The sequence below is a fragment of the Furipterus horrens genome, unplaced genomic scaffold (genome assembly GCF_987537825.1).
Source record: "Furipterus horrens unplaced genomic scaffold, mFurHor1.1.pri manual_scaffold_17, whole genome shotgun sequence".
Taxonomy (NCBI): domain Eukaryota; kingdom Metazoa; phylum Chordata; class Mammalia; order Chiroptera; family Furipteridae; genus Furipterus; species Furipterus horrens.
This window is the reverse complement of record NW_028327187.1, coordinates 75,492,176-75,511,659: the sequence shown is the minus strand read 5'-3', so window position 1 is coordinate 75,511,659 and position 19,484 is coordinate 75,492,176. Positions and strand designations below refer to the sequence as shown.

Genomic DNA, 19,484 nt, shown 5'->3' with positions numbered 1-19,484 from the left:
TTTTTTTTCCCCGCATCAAGGTGTTGGTGTGACCCAGGGTTGTAGAGGGTTGTGGCTATATATGTAAAATAAAAGGTAATATTTGAGGGATGGGAATGAGGCCAGCATGGGCTTTGTGGTGGGTAGATGGCTGGCTTCTTCAGATTTCTGCCAAGCATGTATCGGCAATGTTGCTGTGGTACCTGCTATAGCTGCTAGGGATCTACCAGTTTCAGTCAAATTTACATATTTTTCTTCCCTCAGTTTACCCACCAGATGTGACAGCTGGTCAAACTCAGACCGTTCTTTGGAACAGACTTCATTTGATGATGTTTTTGTTGAAAGCCTGCAGCCACTGCACTACATTAATGTGGCCTACCCCTCACCCCATGGGAGTGGATCTCAGGAGGTACCTTACTACGCAAGGCCTCGGGCTTCCCTGACCTGGAGCAGAGATATCAATGGGCCATCCAGGGACCACTTTTCCTCACCATTGCTGGAAACTTCCTTAAATTCCACCATTCAGGTAGATAAAAACCAAGGTTCCTTGTCCTATGGAGTAAAAGAACTAGACCTTGTGCCCAACGTGCCACCTCCCCGCCCCCCTAAGCCAATTCATCTCTCTGAACGGCGCCAAGGGGAGCAACTTCTGTGGAGTGGGCACAGCAGCATCAAGAAGCCAGAATGCACTACGGCACCAAGAAGAATCTCTCTCTCTGGTTTAGATAACATGAGACCCTGGAAAGGTAAGTGTTGGATGCTAGAGAAGCCTGGCTCCTCTTAACTCTTTGGGTCCCTGTAGATGTTGAAAGAAGTCAGAGCCCTGGTCCCTTAGTGATTGTTCTGCCTTCCCTACTAAGATTCACCTGGAATCGATGTTTGTGACTGGTGGGAGAGTGGGGTCAAGGCCTGTTATTGAGGAGGATTCAATCATGTCTGTAGATCATCTTGTGAAGATTTAACATCCCTACAATTTTTAGTAAGATTTCTGACAGACTCATTCTCCAGGTGTCTGTTTCATAAGAATGTGGATGTGAATCCATTCTTGGTATCTTCCTTTAGTCTAAACCCATATTTACTCTATCTATAAAGTCCTTCAGCTTATCTGATGTTGATGTAGGGTTTTCTTTATATTTGTGTTATTTGATGATAGCAGTAAGGATCTGATAACAGAAAGGGAGTTAGGGGACTGTGTTCATACACACAAGTCCCAAATTTTTTATTAACAACACCCATAATAATTTCTAAGATTTAAGTACTTTATGTGTTCCAGGCACTGTACTAAGTCCTTTATGTGCATTAACACATCTAACCTTTCCAGCAGTCCTATGAAATAGAATCTGTTACTGGTCATATTTTATAGAATAGGAAATTGAGACATAGAGAGTGTAAGTATCTAGTATCTAGTATGACACAGCTAATAAGTGGTGGAGTAGGAATTTTAAACTGGACATTGTGACTTCAGAGCAGCTTTTAACCAGTACTTCTGCAGACTTGAAGACATACAAACATAGATATGTATCAATACGTATCATACATAGATGTATATATAATACATATTCTTAATTCCATCAATCTCCATCACATCTTTCTGAGATAGAAGTTATTCTCTCACTTTAAGATGATGTTGACTTCCAATCAAGATGGCATCATAGGTAAACACAGCTCACCTCCTCACACAACCACATCAAAATTACAACTGGTCATCACTCAGAACTATCAGAAACCAAGCTGAATTGAAGTCTGACAACTTATGGAATTAAAGAAATTGTATCTATCCAGACTGGTAGGAGGGGTAGAAAAATGGAATGGGCTGATCCCACATCGATGTGTGGTGTATACAAATTTGGGAAGGATATTTTGGAGTGAGGAGTGCCAGCCCCACACCAGGCCACCCAGCCCAGTGTTCCAGTGCCAGGGAGATAAGACCCCATAACTTCTGGCTGCAAAACCAGCGGAGATTGAGACAATGGAAGAAATTCTTGGAGCCCCAAGAAGTTCCCCTTAAAGAACCCACACATTGACTTACTCAGACTCACTCCCTCTGAACTGCAGCACTGCAGTAGCAGCTAGAAAAGCACCAGTGGCATACAGGGAGAAACCGAAGTGTCTGACATCAAGGCAAAAGCAGGGAGACAGCTTTCTCCCAGACAGAAAGGTGGGCAGAACCTGTTGTTCCTTTTCTGAACCCTCCCGCAACAGCCACAGAGCCAGTGGGTGGGTGCCATATATGAGACTCCATCAACCTGGCTAACACTGTTTGCCCTGCCCCAGAGATCCCCTGAAGCTCTGTCCCACCCAACTTTTAGACCCACCCAAGCTGTTAATGGTGTCTTTTCAATATGAATGGCTGGTATTGGCTCGTGATTCACAACTTCCTAAATCCTCTCAAGCAACTGCTGGCATCAGTGAGTTCCCAGTCCCCAGCCCACTTATATCTTGCTAAGTGACCCCAGGCCCAGCACTAGCAGCAGCCACCTTGATTCACAACTTGGCTTCACCTGGGAATCTCCAGGCCCAGCACAAGTAGCAGCTATCTCAGATTGCTTTATAGCTCATGGTGGATGATCCTGTGCAGAACACAGGTTGGGACTGACCTTGGCCTGCACCTCCTGGGAAACCTCAAAGCCTGCGCCTCATAGCCTGTGGACAGCTATGGACCACATTGGAGCACTACCACCCTGCCCCTGTACGGCTGATCCTCCATTGAGGGCGGAGGTTGATGGTCAGTGGCCATAGCCAGCTCTTGGCAGCTGACTGGCCTGGGTAAATCCCTCCCATTGATCTGCCAACAGCAATCAAGGCTCAACTGTAAGAGGAGACTGTACTCAGCCCACACGAAGGGCATATCTTGAATACCCAGCTTGGGTGACAGGGGAAGCTGTGCCACTGGACCCTTCAGAACATCTACTACATTAGGCCATGCTACCGGGACATGGAGTTATAGCAGATCTACCTAATATACAGAAACAAACACAGGGAGGCTGCCAAAATGAGACAAAGAAACATGGCTCAAATGAAAGAACATAACAAATCTCCAGAACTAAACAAAGTGTATATAAGCAATCTACCAGACAGAGTTCAAAACACTGGTTATATATATAAGGATGCTAAAGGAACTTAGTGAAGACCTCAAAAGCATAAAAAAGACCCAGTCAGAAAATAATGATTCACTAATTGAAATAAAGAACAATTTATAGAGAAACAACAGTAGAATGGATGAAGCCAAGAATGAAATCAATGATTTAGAAGATAAGAAACCATAAAACAACCAATTAGAACAACAAGAAGAAGAAAAAAATTTTTTAAATGAGGATAGTGTAAGCAGCCTCAGGGATAACTTCAAAAAGCCCAACATTCACATCATAGGGTTGCCAGAAGGAGAAGAGAAAGAGCAAGACATTTGAAATTTATTTGAAAAAATAATGAAAGAAAATGTCCTTAATTTGATGAGGGAAATAAACATGCAAGTCCAGGAAGCACAGAGTCCCAAACAAGTTGGACCCAAAGAGAACCACACCAATGCACATAATTAAAATGCCAAAGGTTAAGATAAAGAGAATATCTTAAAAGCATCAAAAGAAAAGCAGTTACCTACAGGGGAGTTCCTGTAAGACTGTCAGCTCATTTATGAAAAGAAACTTTGCAGGCTAGAAATATTCAAAATCATGAAAAGCAAGGACCTACAACCAAGATTGCTCTATCCAGCAAAGCTATCATTTAGAATCAAAGGGCAGATAAAGAGCTTCCTAGGCAAGAGAAGTATAAAGGAGTTCATCATCACCAAACCACTATTATATGAAATGTTGAAGGGATTTATTTAAGAAAAAGAAGAAGATCAAGACTATGAACAATAAAATTGCAATAAATACATGTCTATCAACAATTGAATCTAAAAAACAAGTTGAGCAAACCAAAAGAACATACACAGAATCATGGATACAGAGAGCATTTTGATGGTTTCTAGATGGGAAGGGGGTGTGGGGGAATGGGTGAAGAGGTGAGGGGATTAAGAGGTACAGATAGGTAGTTACAGAATAGCCAAGGGGTATAAAGTACAGCATAGAAAATGGAGTAGACAAAGAAATTGTACACATGACCCATGGACATAAACAGTGTTGTGGGGACTGCCTGAGGGTGTGAAGGGTGCTGGGTGGAGGAGGACAAAGGGGGAAACATTGAGACAACTGTAATAACATAATCAGTAAAATAAAATTTAAAAAATATGATGTTGACTAGTTTATTTCTTAGAGACAACCTGACTTTTAACATCTCCAAGTTCTTGGGGGACATTTTGCTCTGGTCCCCATGTGCTAAGAGTACTTGCCTCCCTTGTAACAGCAGTCTCCATTGTTAGCCATTTTCTTCTTCCTGCGGCCTAATGGCACTGAATTTCCTCCTTACTCTATGGTTGCACTCTCTTAAGATGAGCCAATGCTCATCTTCTTCCTCTATGAATATTGGGATTCTCTAGGGTTTTATACTTAAACTTCTCTCAACACTTGCAACCTAGATAATCTCATCTGCTCTTACGGTTTTGACTGCCATCTTTTTACTGTTAATTCCTCTAAATTACATCTCACTAGAGTCTAGACCCACATATCTTGCTGCCTTATACACTTCTCTTTATGTATTTATTTTTATTTTGTATAGTTGTAAAACATTTTAATATCTTTTTTGTTAAAAATGGCCATAGTATAAGTTCAAGTTTGTTCTCAATGTTCTTTCTTAGCTCAATATAAAGTCAGAAACTCCATGTTGATCACTAACTTTAGTTTTTTATGGACATCTCTTTTAACCCAACTATTAATTCTAAATTCTTATGTCACACTGTATTTATTTGTCACACCTATCTCACGAACTTTTAATCCTGTATTAATTCACCTTTCCTCCCTTTCCATGCCTGTACATGTGTAGCTGACTATTGCTGAAGAAAATCATGGTCACCAATTCATGGTCACAGATCTCAAATGAGCCTTCAATGCTGCTCAGCAATACTATCACTTCTGTGTTCACCCTGTTCTCCTGATCATCACAGGGGATGTCTCACATCTTCTCACTTCTCCTCAAACTTCCAGTTCTATCTTCACCATCTCTAAACTCATAAAATTCATATAATAAATTCAACGAGTATTTGTTAATTACTTGCCATATCTCTTAGCGAGAACTAAAGCAATCATTCAGAAACTTCTTCAAAATGCGCTCTGATTTCCATGTGTTCTGACTGCCCAACTAGACATAATAGCAAGCCTTGCATTTAGAAACTGTGTTGTGTTTCTCTGCCTCTCCAGAGCTAAGGGCAGGGCCTGAGAGGCACAGGATCTTGGACCTTAGTTTAAATTGATGTTGTCCTGCATTTCTCACCACCACATCTTGTTTCTTGCAGCTGATGTAGAAGGCCAACCCTTAAGACACCGAGATAAGCGGCATAGTTTAAATTTGGTGAGTGTTGCATTTGAGTTCCTTTAAGCCTCAATTTTAGCAAAAAAAAAATAGCCTGAACTATGTACATTTCCTTGAAGTCTTTTGAGACTCAGCACTCTGAATCTAAGGACTGTTCCAGTCTTCCCTTAGAGCTTGAACTTGCCTGGGAATTGCTGGACCTTATGAGTAGTGTTCTATAAGGACACTGCCAGTTCTAATGGTCCAGACACTTGTCCAACTTGGCGATAGCTACTGAAGTCATCACTTCATATTTAAAGCATTTGCATCAATTCATAATCCTTTGTCTTCCAGCATCAGATCTAGGAGAATCGTCACCTACCTTACACAACAAGTCCAGAGGCAGAGCTTGAGTAAGAGGCTTGTCTGACTTTCCTAAGGAAGTTCAGAGTTAGTCTTGGATAATTTGCAACGAAAACCGTATATGTAGATGAAGCTGCCTACTGGTAGCAGTTTCCATGACTGTTCTGTGGTTCCCAATCCATACTTGTTCTCTTGCAGCCATGCAGGTTTTCCCCAAGGTGCTCCACAGCTTCAGCTAGTGAAGAAGACAGCTACGTGCCTATGGCCCCCCTGGCTGCCATTTCTGGCCTTGGACCCCAGTGCAGCTCTGATGACTACATCCTAATGAGCTCAGGAAGCATCTCCAGCCCACTACCTGAGCTACCTGCAGACCTGGAACCTCCCCCAGTGAATAGAGATCTCAAGCCTCAGAGGAAACGTAAGCCATTTGACCAGGCCTACTGTGTAGAAGAGGGGAGAAGCCCTGTGGATAAGTTTCCTTCCTGACCTTCTCTGGGAAGGAAGCACTTAGAGAAACCATCATAGAGGGCTGGGAACTTTAAGGGTGAGGAGAAATGGCTGGATTTGAATGGTGGGGCTGGGGAACCTTGCTGCCCCAGATTATCATGATAAAATGAGTCACGGGACTTTCCGGCACCATAGCCCTGCAAATACAGCCAACAAAGCCAAACTCATTCCAGATGGCTGCTTCCCAATCAAAGGCCCAGAAATAAGTGTTGATGGATTGGAATGGAACCTACCTGGCATCTCTTCATTTAAACAGCACTTGAATGTAATCATAGTGCCCTCTTCCTATAAAGAAGCCAAGAATGACCTTTGACACTAATTTCTGAAGGTCAGAGTTATCACTCAATGCCCTGTGCATACCTATCAGCTGAGGTGTTTTGTTACCTCATTGACTTTGGCAATGAGCAGTCTAGCTCCTATGTGCACAGAGTTTCTTAAAGCTTCTGCATTGCTTCCAGGCAGCTTCTCTGAGTCTGCGAAGCAGCATGATAGGAAGGGAGAAAGGATAAGAGGGAAAGAGGAAAAGCAGGTCAAAGTAACTTTCTAACTTCATTCTTGCCCACTGTCATCTGCCCAGTAAGGCTATGTGATTCCAAGGAAATATTTGGTACAATGGCTGTGTTTGCTGACCCTCACCTCTGGTGCATTTCCACCTCTCTTTGCCTTTTGGAAAAATACCTTCTTTAGGTGGCCATGCCTGAAGCTAGTAACTAAGTCCCTTACTCGTGCCTGGTTATTCATATCTGGTCCATTCTAGTCTCTCCTGTTCAATTTGAGGCAAATCACATTTACAGTTTGTTTGCTGTGTGTGTAGTAGTGTTCTAGGCACTCGGTGGGATACAAAGATGAGGAAGCAAGAAGGGTTTTTCAGTTTGAGAGGAAAAAAAGATGTATAAAAACATCTGGAAGAAGAATAATTATGAAGTCTGTATTAAATAGGAGAATAGACCTTGTCTTATGAGGTTCGGAGGAAATAACCATTCATTCTGGTCAGAAACAATTTAACAGGAGCCTGTAACTTTGAGGTAGATACCGTTCTATTCAGTTAAATTTCTATAGCAGTGCTGCCCAACAGTACTTTTTGTGGTGATAGAAATGTGACTATTGAACACTTGAAATGTGGCTAAAGTAATGTAACTGAGGAACTGAATTTTAAGTTTTGTTTAATTTTAATAAATTTAAATAGCCACATGTGGCTTGTGCCTACCATATTGGACAATACAGCTCTATAAGAACTGGCAACTGGAGGCATGAAAATGCTGAATGGACTTGAGATTAGAAATACATTGGGTGGGTATGATGGGCACACTTGGGCCAGGAGGTGCTGGTTTTCTGACAGGGGGGATGCAAGGATGGATCCTGGGGCCCAATGGGGAGAAGGAAGGTGGTTAAGCCAGGAGGTGACTAGTCTGTATCATGCCACCAAGAGAGATCTATTCCCCAGGGACTATATGACTCACGTGTCCTTTCCAGATCACCACCTTACCCTGGTCTGAATCTCCTGGGAAATGGATTGAGCAACAGGAAAGTCACTGTACTAGGCTCTGGTGATATGGAGGGGAGTTATAAACAGATACAAAAGCAACTTGGTCAAAGCAGTGATACAGGAATACATGCATGACCAACTCAGCAAGGTGGGCCACTGAGGTCAAGTAAGGGTCAGATGCCAAGTGCTTCTCTAGATGCTAAGTCTATTGCAGTGAACAAATCAGAAGAACCCCTGTCCTCTCAGAGCACATAAATCTAGACCTGAATCAGATAATCACAGGTGAATATATCATCACAAACTGGGGGGAATGCTATAAAGGGTAAGTACAGGAATGCATGAGAGACCAATGTGGAATCTAATCTTGTCTGGAGGTCAAAAAAGGCCTTCCTAAGCAGGGGACATTGAGCTGAGATCCAAAGATGACTAACAAGGCAGAGAGATGGATAAGAATATTCTAGGCAGAAAGACCATTAGCTAGACAATGAACTGGAGGTGAGGGAGACTAGAACCTGGGTGATAAAGGTAAAGTTTCAATTTTGGACATGTTGAGTAGGCCTTGGCATTCCATAAAGTCAGAGACTTTCATCTGTTTTATTCATACTATGTCTCTTAACACCTAGAACCATGCCTGACATATAATGAGTTCTTATAATTCTATATTGACTAAATGTCTTGCCTCATTGTTACCTCCAGCTGGTAATGTGAATGTTTGCTCAGTAGTTGGCCTCACTCTACTCCCAGGGAGGCAGGAAAGAGTTGCACAGTTAAATTTGCTCTCATCATTGGTGCTGCTTATTAGTAAATTAGGACTTGATGTGCTCGGTAAGTGGAATGTAATAGTTTTAGTCTTTTGATTCTGGACTTGAACTCCTGAGAACTTATTCTACTGGATATTGTGTGTTATCTTATAGCACGGTCACCTCCCCTAGACCTGAGAAACCTTTCTACCATTCGGGAACATGCATCTCTAACCAGGACCCGCACTGTGCCTTGGTAAGTCTCTGCTTGCTCCAAGAGTCCTCATCCAGCACAGACACTCCATCCAGACTTAGTTAAGTCTCTGATTAAATGTAGTTGAAGCCCACTTGATCTAGCTTAAGCAAAAGAAGGGACAGGGTTTATTACCACAAGAGGAAGGAATACAACTGAACCTCCCAAGATACTGGAATCAGGAAGGAGAGTGCTGTTGGAAACCCAGGGAATCTCTATCTCTTGTGTACTTCTCTCTTCACATTTGCTCATTCCTTTTACTTTGGAGAACCTTGTCTTTGTTGTACAATCTTCATGGCCAAAAATAGCTGTACCATACAGCCTGAGCTTATTTACATGTTACAATTCCAATATCAACAGAGATAGGCTCTTTTTCAATCCAAATTCACAGTTCTTGGGAGAGGGGATTGTATTGCCTCAGCATAAGTGGAATCAGCTATAGCCTGAGGGAGTCCCAGTAGTACTGACATGACTTCCAGAAGCTTAACTTTGTGAACAGAGTAGGTGAAGGACATTCACAGAGAAAGAGGAATGGTTCATGGGCTTGCTGGACAACCCCCAAAATATATCTGCACCCTCTCATCTCACCTTTTAGAAATTGCATTTTGAGAGTCCTGAGCCTTACCCAGGAGTTTCTTGGTTCATTCTAAATGCCCAGGACACAATCACTTTGTAACACAGAATTCTGCAGTGAACTATATTTTCAGCTTCTAGCTCAAGAGAAGGATGAAAGGTGATTTGTAGTCTTGTCCTCATTCCATCAGAGGAATGGCCATACTTTCTTACTTTCACTGGTTACTTTGAATGGAAACAAGAGAGCCCCAGAGGAGTGGAATTTTTTCTAAATGATCTGATGCCTTGGTCTTTTTCTAGAAAGCTCATGAGCTGTGTCACATGGAGGCCCTGGAAAAAATAGTAGCCTTTGAGAATTGGGAGTCATTTGTACCAGAGTAGGACAGAAGCTGCTGGGCAGTCTCTATTGCTTTAAGAATTGCTTTGGCCGGAAGGAAGTTGTATCTGGAAGGGGGAGGGCTGAAACCCCACAGGGCCCATGTCAGTTCCTGGCTGGCTTTCAGAGCAGCTGTAAGACATTGCTTTGACCTCATCTATATTTTTGTTCTTAGCAATCGGACCAGCTTTCTCTCTCCCGAAAGAAATGGTATTAATTCTGCAAGATTTTTTGCCAATTCTGTTTCCAGAGAAGAAAAAGAAAGCAACACCCAAATGGTAATTCTATATTTTTCATGCTCTCTTATTCTTCACCTTAATGTATATTCTTATGAGTTCATTATAGAGGAAACATACTTCAGAAAGGCCCATACAATCTTAACACAATCACTTGGTTGTAATATCAGGTCATAGTGTTTTCTAGACTGCGAACAAACCAATTTGAAGGTGTGTTTTTTTCCCTGCACTACTGAGTTCCTTGTACCATTTTGAGGCCACAGTATTTTACAAGTACCCAGGGTTTAGGCATGTGTAATGGGAAAATGGCAGTGTCAGCACTTGTTTTCACCAGGGTTGTGATACTGACCCCAATAGGTTTGGAGTTCCATAGAAGTCCAGAATCTAAGCTGTGGAAAACTCACACATTGGATGGTTCCTTCCACCAGATCACTTGGTGGCCCTACCCTTACTGCCCCTGACCCTTTCCAAAGGGTGAATCACTTACAGTCCCATTGAGGGTGGGGTACAGTGCCCTGGGCTTCCGATGTGTCTTAGTCTCTGGAGAGTCCTGTTATTGGGTTTTTCTGTAGACCTGAGTGGATAGAGACTTGACATTTCTGTTCTTTGATTAACCATTTTTGGTTCTAGTCCTAACCTCTCTCTCCTGCCCTCTTATATCCCTTCTATTCTCTTTACCTTGGATTCTATTTGAGAGCATATGTTTCAAAACAAGAAGGGGGCTTTTAGCATCTCTGGGAATTATCAAGCATTTAGTCAGAACCGTGCCCAATCTGCAATTTTAAAATATAGGAACTTTGGAGTTAATTCTCTAGAGAGACTGACTGTTTGAACTATGAAATTTTGCAGAGATTTTAGGAGGACAATGTTCAAGGCAATGTGACTATACTTTTCAGGAGACAATTCTTCCTTCCTATACATGAGGATAATAGGCAATTCAAAAACTGAAAACAGTAGTCTCCAGTGAAGCACTAATTAAATGCTTTATTTTGCCTTTCTGTTTGATAAAATTGCATTGTAAGTGCACTTAACCATATACAGATGGAATGTGACTCATATACAAATCTGCTGTGATCTTCCCAATGTTTTCACACTTAGTAATGGCCCTTGGGAAACTTGTACAAGAAAACATTCTTATAAAGGATGGTCGACCAGCTGTGCTCTGTCTCCAGAGAACAGAAAAAGGAAGTGAATATATAACGTAATAGAAGCAAGTGCATAGTCATTCCAGACACTAGCAGTTCATTTCTGATCTTTGAGCTTCTGAGAAAGACCAGTGAGCCGCTGGTAACCTCTGTTCTGCTTTCTGTCTTTGTAAATTTGCCTATTCTATCTAGGTACCTCGTATAAGTTGAGTCATTCAATATTTGGTCATTTGTGTCTGTCTTCTTTCATTTAGCATAGTGTTTTCAAGATTCATCCATATTGTAGCATGTATCAGAATCATTTTTTAAGGCTAATACTCCATTGTATGTACATATCACCTTTGATTTATCTATTTGTCTGTTGGGGGACAATTGGGTTGTTTCTACCTGTTGGCTGTTATGAATGATGCTGCTATGAACATTGTTGTACAAGTATGTGTTTGAATATTTGCTTTCAGTTCTTCTAGATATCTACGTAGAAGTAGAAGTGCTGGATCACATGGTAATTGTTTAACTTCTGAGGAACCACCAAACTGTTTTCCAGTGACCAAATCATTTTATATGCCCAACAGCAATGCAAAAATGGTTCCAATTTCTCTACATCCTCACCAACACTTGTTATTTTCCATTTTTGTTTGTTTTATAGAATAGTCATCTTAATGTGTGTAAAGTGGTATCTCATTGTGGTTTTCATTTGCATTTCCCTAATGACTAGTGATGTTAAGCATCTTTTCATGTGCTTTGCCATTTGTATATCTTTGGAGAAATGTCCAATCAAGTCCTTTATCCATTTTGAACTGGGTCATTTGTTTTTGTTGTTCTTGAGTTGTATAAGTTTTTTTTTTTTTAATTTTGAATATTAACATCATATGAGATGATTTGCAAATATTTTTCCCCACTCTGTGGGTTGTCTTTTCACTCTTGGTAGTTCCCTTATATGCACAAAAGTTTTCTTAATTGATTCTAGAGAGAGGGGAAGGGAGAGAAAGAAAGGGAGAGAAACATCAATGTGAGAGAGAAACATTGATCAGTTGCCAATTGCACATGCCCCAGCTGTGGACCAAACCTGCAACCCAGCCAGGCAGTTTCCCTAGCCGGGAATTGAAAGGGTGACATTTAAGTTTTCAGGATGACCCCCAACGAACTGAGCCATACCAGCTAAAGCGACTACACAAAAGTTTTTTAATTTGATGAAGTCAATTTTTTTTCTCTTATTGCCTGTGGTTTTCGTGTTATATTCAATAAATCATTGCCAAGTCCAATGTCATGAAGTTTTCCTTTATGTTTTCTTCTAAGAGTTTTACAGTTTTAGCTCTGATGTTGAGGTCTTTGATTCTTTTTTGTATATGGTCTAAGGTTAGGGTCCAACTTCATCCTGGATATCCAGTTTTCCCTACATTATTTGTTGGAAAGACTGCCCTTTTCCCTTGGCACCTTCACTGAAAATGAATTGAACATAAATGTGAAGTTTATTTCTGGGCTCTATTCTCTTCCATTGGTCTATATGTCTGTCCTCACCCCAATATGACACGATTGCTATATCTTTTTAAGAATATTTTTAAATTTATTTTTAGAGAGAGGGAAAGGATGGAAGAATGAGAGGGAGAGAAACATCACACACCCCCAACTGGGGACCTGGCCTGCAACCCAAGCATGTACCCTGACTGGGAATCAAACTGGTGACCCTTTGGTTCACAGGCTGGTGATCAATCCACTCAGAGCCACAACAGCTAGGATTGATTACTATATCTTTATAGCAAGTTTTGAAATCAGGAAATGTGAGTCCTTCAACTTTGTTCTTCCTTTTCAAGACTGATTTGGCTATTCAGGACTACTTGAGATTCCATATAAATTTTAGGTGGGTTTTTCTGTTTCTGCACATAATGCCATTGGGATTTTGATAGAAAACACTTTGAATCTGCTGATTGCTTTGGTTAATGTAATCTTTTTTAAAATATATTTTATTGATAATGCTATTACAGTCGTCCCAATTGTTCCCCTTTTTGCCCCACTCCACTCAGCACCCCTATTTCATCCAGCAATCACCCCCCTTAGTGCATGTTCATGGGTCATCCATGCTCTTTGGCTTCTCCATTTCCTGTACTGTTCTTAACATGACCCTCTCTATTTTGTACCTACCAATTTGTACTTCTTAATTCCTGCACCTTCTCCCCAATTCTCCCTCTTTCCCCTTCCAGTTGATAATCTTCCAAATGATCTCCATGTCTAATATTCTGTTCCTGTTCTGCTTGTTTGCCCTGTTTGTTTTTTAGACTCAATTATTGATAGTTGTGAATTTATTGCCATTTTAATGTTCATTGCTTTGATCTTCTTCTCTTTCTTATATAATTCCCTTTAACATTTCATAACAATGGCTTGGTGATGATGAACTCCTTTAGTTTGACCTTGTCTGTGAAGCACTTTATCTGCTCTTCAATTCTAAATGATAGCTTTGTTGGATAGCATAATCTAAGTTGTAGGTCCTTGCTTTTCATCACTTTGAATACTGCTTGCCAGTCCCTTCTAGCCTGCAAAGTTTCTTTTGAGAAATCAGCTGACAGTCTTATAGTAACTCCTTTGTAGGTAACTCTCTGCTTTTCTCTTGCTACTTTTAAGTTTCTTTCTTTATCTTTAGCCTTTGGCATTTTAATTATGATGTGTCTTGGAGTGGTTTTCTTTGAGTCCATCTTGTTTGGGACTCTGTGTTTCCTGGACTTGTATGTTTCTTTCCTTCAGCAAATTAGGGAATTTTTTTTTTCATTATCTTTTCAAATTAGTTTTCAATTTCTTGCTCTTCCTCTACTCCTTCTGCCACCCCTATCATTTGGATGTTGGTATGTCTGAAGATGTCCCAGAGGCTTCTTAGCCTATCCTTTGGGGGGGGGGGTTCTTTTTTCTTCTTGCTGTTCTGATTGAATACTTTTTTCTTCCTTGTGTTCTAAATTACTGATGTGATTCCCAGCTTCATCCTCTCCACTGTTGGTTCCTTGTAGATTTTCCTCTGTTTCACTTAATGTAACATTCATTTCTGCCTCATTCTTTTTCATGTTGTAATACTGAGTGATTTCTTTGAGCATCCTGATAACCAGTGTTTTGAATCCTGCATCTGGTAGGATGCTTACCTCATCTCGTTTAGTTCTTTTTCTGGAATTTTGTTCTGTTTTTTCATTTGGACCATATTTCTTTGTCTCCTCATTTTGGCAGCCTCCCTGTGTTTGTTTCTGTATGTTAGGTAGAGCTGCTTTGACTCCCTGTCTTAGTAGCATGGCCTATTGTAGAAAAGTGCACCTCTAAGTTGTATGGGGCAGAGCCTCAGGAAATTTGCCAAGGCAGGGCAACTGACATCGTACCTCTATGGCTCTGTGTGTAGGAGAACTCAGTGAGGGGACAATGCCATCTCCCAGCACTTGCCCTGATTCCAGTCACCTCAGTTTCTTCCTGTATGCTACTGGTGCCCTTCCAGCTGTTGCCTTGGTGCTGAATCACAGAGGGGCTGAGTCTGTGTAAGTCCTAAGACTGCTGCAGGCCCTTTAAAGAGGAGTCTCTTGAGAATTCTGCTGTTTCTTCTGCTGCCCCAACACCCACTGGGTTTTATAGCCAGAAGTTACAGGGACTTAAATTTCTGGTGCTGAAACCTGTGCTAGGTGGTCTGGTGTGGGGTTGGAATCCCTCGCTCCTGAGGTATCCCTCCTGATTTTTATCCACCACACATGGAGTGGAACCACTCGTGCTGCATCTCCTCTCCTTTCTATGCCACTGCACATCTTCCTGTTCTACCCATCCTTCCCTTGGGCAGTCTGGATAAATGTGGCTTCCTTAAATCCTTGGTTTTTGGACTTCCATACAGCTTGATTTTTCTGACGTTTCTGGGTGGTATTTGTTTTGTAATCTAGTTATAATTTTTGCTGTAATTGTGCGAGGAGGTGAGTCATGTTCACCTACACCTCCATCTTGATGGAAGTCTCTGGTTAATGTCATAATCTTAACAATAATTAAATCATCCAATCCATGAACATAGGGTATCATTCCATTTATTTAGGTGTGCTTTACTTTCAGCAATATTTTGTAGTTTTAACTATACAAGTCTTTGTCTCCTTGGTTAAATTTATTTCTAAATATTTTATTCTTTTTGATGCTTTTGTAAATTAAATGGTTTTATTAATTTCCATTTTAGATTGCTCAATTTTAGTGTATAGAAATGCAACCAAATTTTGGGTCTTGGTCTTGTGTCCTTGCCAAGTTTATTTTTTGTTTGTTTATTATTAACTTTGTGAGTGGAATCTTTAGAGTTTTCTACATAAAAGACCATGTTATCAGCAAACAGATTATTTTGCTGCTGATTTTCCAATTTAGATGTCTTGTATTTCTTTTTCTTGCCTAATTGTTTTCTAGTACTTTGATAGATAGAAATTGTAAATAATTCTGTTGTCAGCTACACACCCCAGAAATTCTTCTGCAGGTGCATGAATGCTCACGGTACCATCTTATATGAGCCACAAACTGGAAGCAACTCCAATGTCATTGGTAGTGAGACAGTTAAATAAATCATGCAATTGAATTATCTATTCCAATGAAAATGAATGAAATAGGGTTTCTACATTGATATGGGTAAATGTGAAGTATGTAATATGAAACAAAAATTGAAGCCACCAAAAATACATACCATATAGTTCTATTGATAGAAGTTCAAAAGAGGGAAAACTAAACAATACATGATTTAAGTATACTTACACACTCATAAAACCATATGTAAAAAGAAACAGTGTTAAACACAAAATTCAAGATAGTACTTAACCTCATCGTGGGAGAGAAAGACATAGTTGAGGGGAACAGGCACTTCACAGGTATCGGCAGTATACCATTTGTGAAACTAATGGTAAGTCCATGGGCAAGTGTTACACACATCTTATCATTGTATTGTATAAAGTACCTTTAAGTGCATTTGGGGTGACTTTACTAGAACTTTAATAAGTGTTACTGATCTTTTCAGGATTTAATCTCTAAGCTGCCAAGGGCCTGTCAAATCCATAAAGCATTCTTCTTGGGGGATATTTTGGCCATCTGTTTTCATGGTGAATAAAGATATAGCTTCATGTGAAGACTGAATTGGCTATTTTGCATTTCAAATGCTTCCTTTCACTCAAACATGCAGGATGAGCTGCACAGGTCTTATCAGACTAGTCTGTTATGATCTGATGGCAGCTGCTCACCTTCTTTCCCTTGGGCAGCCTGTACAGACATTGTTAACCTTAATCTTGTGATGTTGGTTTTTAGCGGGAACACCGAACAGTCAACTCCCTGAGCAGTGGTGCTCTGATGTGGACAAAGAAATTCAGCCTAGATTATTTAGCCCTGGACTTCAATTCATCATCACCAGCTCCTGTACAGAAGGTAGGAAGGACTTTGTGTCTGAGAATTCCCAGGATATTTCATTTCTGTTTAAATTTTTCTGATGATTCAACCATGCATGTCCTCTTTGAAAAGTCTTAAACATTCAGATATGTACAGTGAAGAATATTAAAATCAACCCTGATTCTGCCTCCGAGAAACCTGTATTCCCTCTAGGGTATGTTGTTTAGATGTATAGATATAATATGTTTTATTGTGCTTTGCTTTATTATGCTCCACAAATGTTGCATTTAGGCAAGACCCTCCACTTGCAAAAAGATTATGACCCACTTTATGGTGATGCTCACTTTATTACTGTATTCTAGAACTGAACCTGCAATATCTTCAATGTCTGCCTGTATACATACAGATGTATGTAGTATTCGTATCCTTCAAAACTTGGGCCATAAAGTTTACAGAAAATTTTCTCTAGCAGAGAAGAGGGTGAGGTAAAGGGCACTTTAGGCACCAAAAGGGTCTGCTTAGAGAAGTCATAGTTTAATGTGGCTAGACTGGGGATTGGTGACAGGAACTCTCACTTGGAATTGGAACCCCTCAGTAAAGAGCCTCAAAGGCCAGATTGGGTAGTTTCAACTCTTTTGGGTAGAATTCTCATCTGTAATATGGGGATCAGAAAGAATAACATCTATGTTGATGCCTGTGGTGAGGTTTAAATGAGTTAATATGTGTAAGTGACACTAGCCATTAACTAGTGTCACCCACTACACAGTGTAATCAGCCATGGAATGAGTGAATGGTATGCAGTGGATAACAGCTAAATATTTTTGAATGAGGGATGGTCATAATCTAAATTGTGCTTAACAATGTATTGTTTGATGTGCAAAACAACTTGCTGAACTGGATATACAGTATGATTCGTGTGTGTGTGTGTGTGTGTAAAAGAAAAGTCTGGAAGGCTTCTCTTCCCTTTTGCCAAATGAACTCCCACATCTCCTTTTGCTTGAATTTCATTCCAAAAACCTGAACTGATACTGCAAAAAAGCTGATCAGAAAGGTGAGACCAATAAGTAAAGAAGGTACATTAGTCAGTTTTGGTAGGTTATGAAATCAAGACAAACAATTCCCAAATCTTAGTATCCTGCAACAGGGAAGTCTTTATCAGTTGTTGCTAATGGGACAATCCACTACAGGTAAGCACCTTGGTGTTTCAGGTCATCTTCAATCTAGGGCCCAGGCAGAAGGAGCAACTCCATATGAGGCATGCTGGTCTACTAGCAGGGGAAAAAGAAAGATTGCAGAATCACACAATGCCTCTTTTCTCTTTAAGATCAGCATGTGTCACTTCCACTCATATTATATTGGTCAAAGCAAGTCATATGGCTAGAGCAAAATTGAAGGGAACAGAGGTGAAGAGATATTTATACACATACACACAACATATAATAACTTTTCTGCAGTGAATGACCTAGAAAGGAGCAGCAAATACTTAACAACACTATAATATACCATAGAAGGACTGACATTTTCCTGAATTTTTTAACTCACTGTAATGTAAATCTTTTCATTCTGCCCCTTCAGAAACTTCTGCTTTCAGATGAGCAAAGAGTAGACTATGTCCAAGTGGATGAGCAGAAGACACAAGCTCTCCAGAGCACAAAGCAGGAGTGGACCGATGAGAGGCAATCCAAAGTGTAAGCAATGTGGGCTTGGACTGTGTGTGACAGGGAAACTTGGGGCTGGGTTTGAGTTTTTTTCTTTCTTTCTTCTTTTTTTGTCCTCATCTGAGGACATTTTTCATTGCTTTTAGAGAGAGAGGAAGGGAGAGAGTAAGGGTGAGTGAAACATCGATGTAAGAGAGAAGCATCGATTGATTGCCTTTTCGTGCGCACCAGACTAGACTGGGGATCGAACCCACAACCTAGGCATATGCCCTGACTGAGAATTGAACCCACAACCTTTTGGTTATGGGATGATGCTCCAACCAACTGAGCCACACTGGACAGGGCAAGGGTTTGAGTTTTTTCACTAAAATCACACTGATGTTCAACACAGGTCAAGATCCAGAGAGAATGTGTAATTTCCATGGGCTCGGCAAGAACCTTTGGGAAAGAGGACCTATTTGTATACATTAAATGGGGAGAAGAAGGAAGCAGTGTCCTCCCAGAGGGGGCTCTGAGGGAGTCCAGCCCCAGCCCCCAACCCCACCTGTCGCAGAAGTTTCCTTCTCTGGCCACACTTGCCCTTGCCCAGAGCCTCAGGGATGCTTAGAGTTGGCTCCACAGTCACAAGAGACAGAGATGGAGGATTCCACAGCCATGGACTGGGATGTAGAAAACTCCATTCATTCAGACAGGGTAGGACAATAAAAACAAGACTTAGGAGAATATTTTTTCAAGTTTGGTTAAAAGTCTCTCCAATGGAGAATTTGGAGTGCAGATTGAAGCCAGTATTGCTAACTGACAGGAAGACATCATTTGACTCCAATACCTGAAATTGACCTCTCTCCTGTGCTTCCATTGAAATTATAAATTTTCCTAGCAGAGAAGCCCCAGGAGATCATATTGTCCTAGCACTAGAAGACACGATTGAAGAGATCAAGACCAACTATGGTGGGATAATCTGCACTCCTTATGCCATAGACTCCAGCAAACAAATCATTTCCGTCTCCCAAAGAAAGACAATTCAAGTGATGGGGCAGTTGAGTCCTGGGCTCTGTGATAACCATATCAGATGATATCAGTGGCTTTAAGGACATAAAGTTTTGAGCAGCTACCTGTGGCTGGGTATTCTGTTCCTGTTGGTCTTCATTCAACACGTTTTCACATGCATCATATCCTGTCTTCCTCTAAAAGACCTTGGAAGCTCAGGTTGACAGATATTGTTGCTCCCACCTCGAAGAAATGAAAAGAAAACTGAGAACCAGAGGAGGGCGCACTTTGCCCAAGATCACTCATGGAGCGGAGACACGATCAGATTTAGAATAGAGCTGGCCAGACTGCCTGCTGCAGGCTCATTCTACCATCTCATCATACTGACTCTGAGGATTTTGAGGAAATTGATCAGTTTGGTCAACCTTGGGGACCTATGGGTGACAT

At 40.9% G+C, this 19,484-nt stretch overlaps 1 protein-coding gene across 1 annotated transcript in view; it reads left to right on the top strand.

Moving 5' to 3' along the window:
• Positions 1-18,996, top strand: part of GAB3 (GRB2 associated binding protein 3) — a 69,051-nt gene extending 50,055 nt beyond the window's left edge. The window contains exons 4-11 of the mRNA XM_090264286.1: positions 244-725; positions 5,366-5,421; positions 5,923-6,142; positions 8,632-8,713; positions 9,835-9,937; positions 16,315-16,431; positions 17,968-18,080; positions 18,442-18,996. Of these exons, the coding sequence (XP_090120412.1) occupies positions 244-725; positions 5,366-5,421; positions 5,923-6,142; positions 8,632-8,713; positions 9,835-9,937; positions 16,315-16,431; positions 17,968-18,080; positions 18,442-18,466 (1,198 nt within the window). The 3' untranslated portion in view covers positions 18,467-18,996. The remainder of the gene's footprint in view (positions 1-243; positions 726-5,365; positions 5,422-5,922; positions 6,143-8,631; positions 8,714-9,834; positions 9,938-16,314; positions 16,432-17,967; positions 18,081-18,441) is intronic.
• The last annotated feature ends 488 nt before the right edge of the window (positions 18,997-19,484 follow it).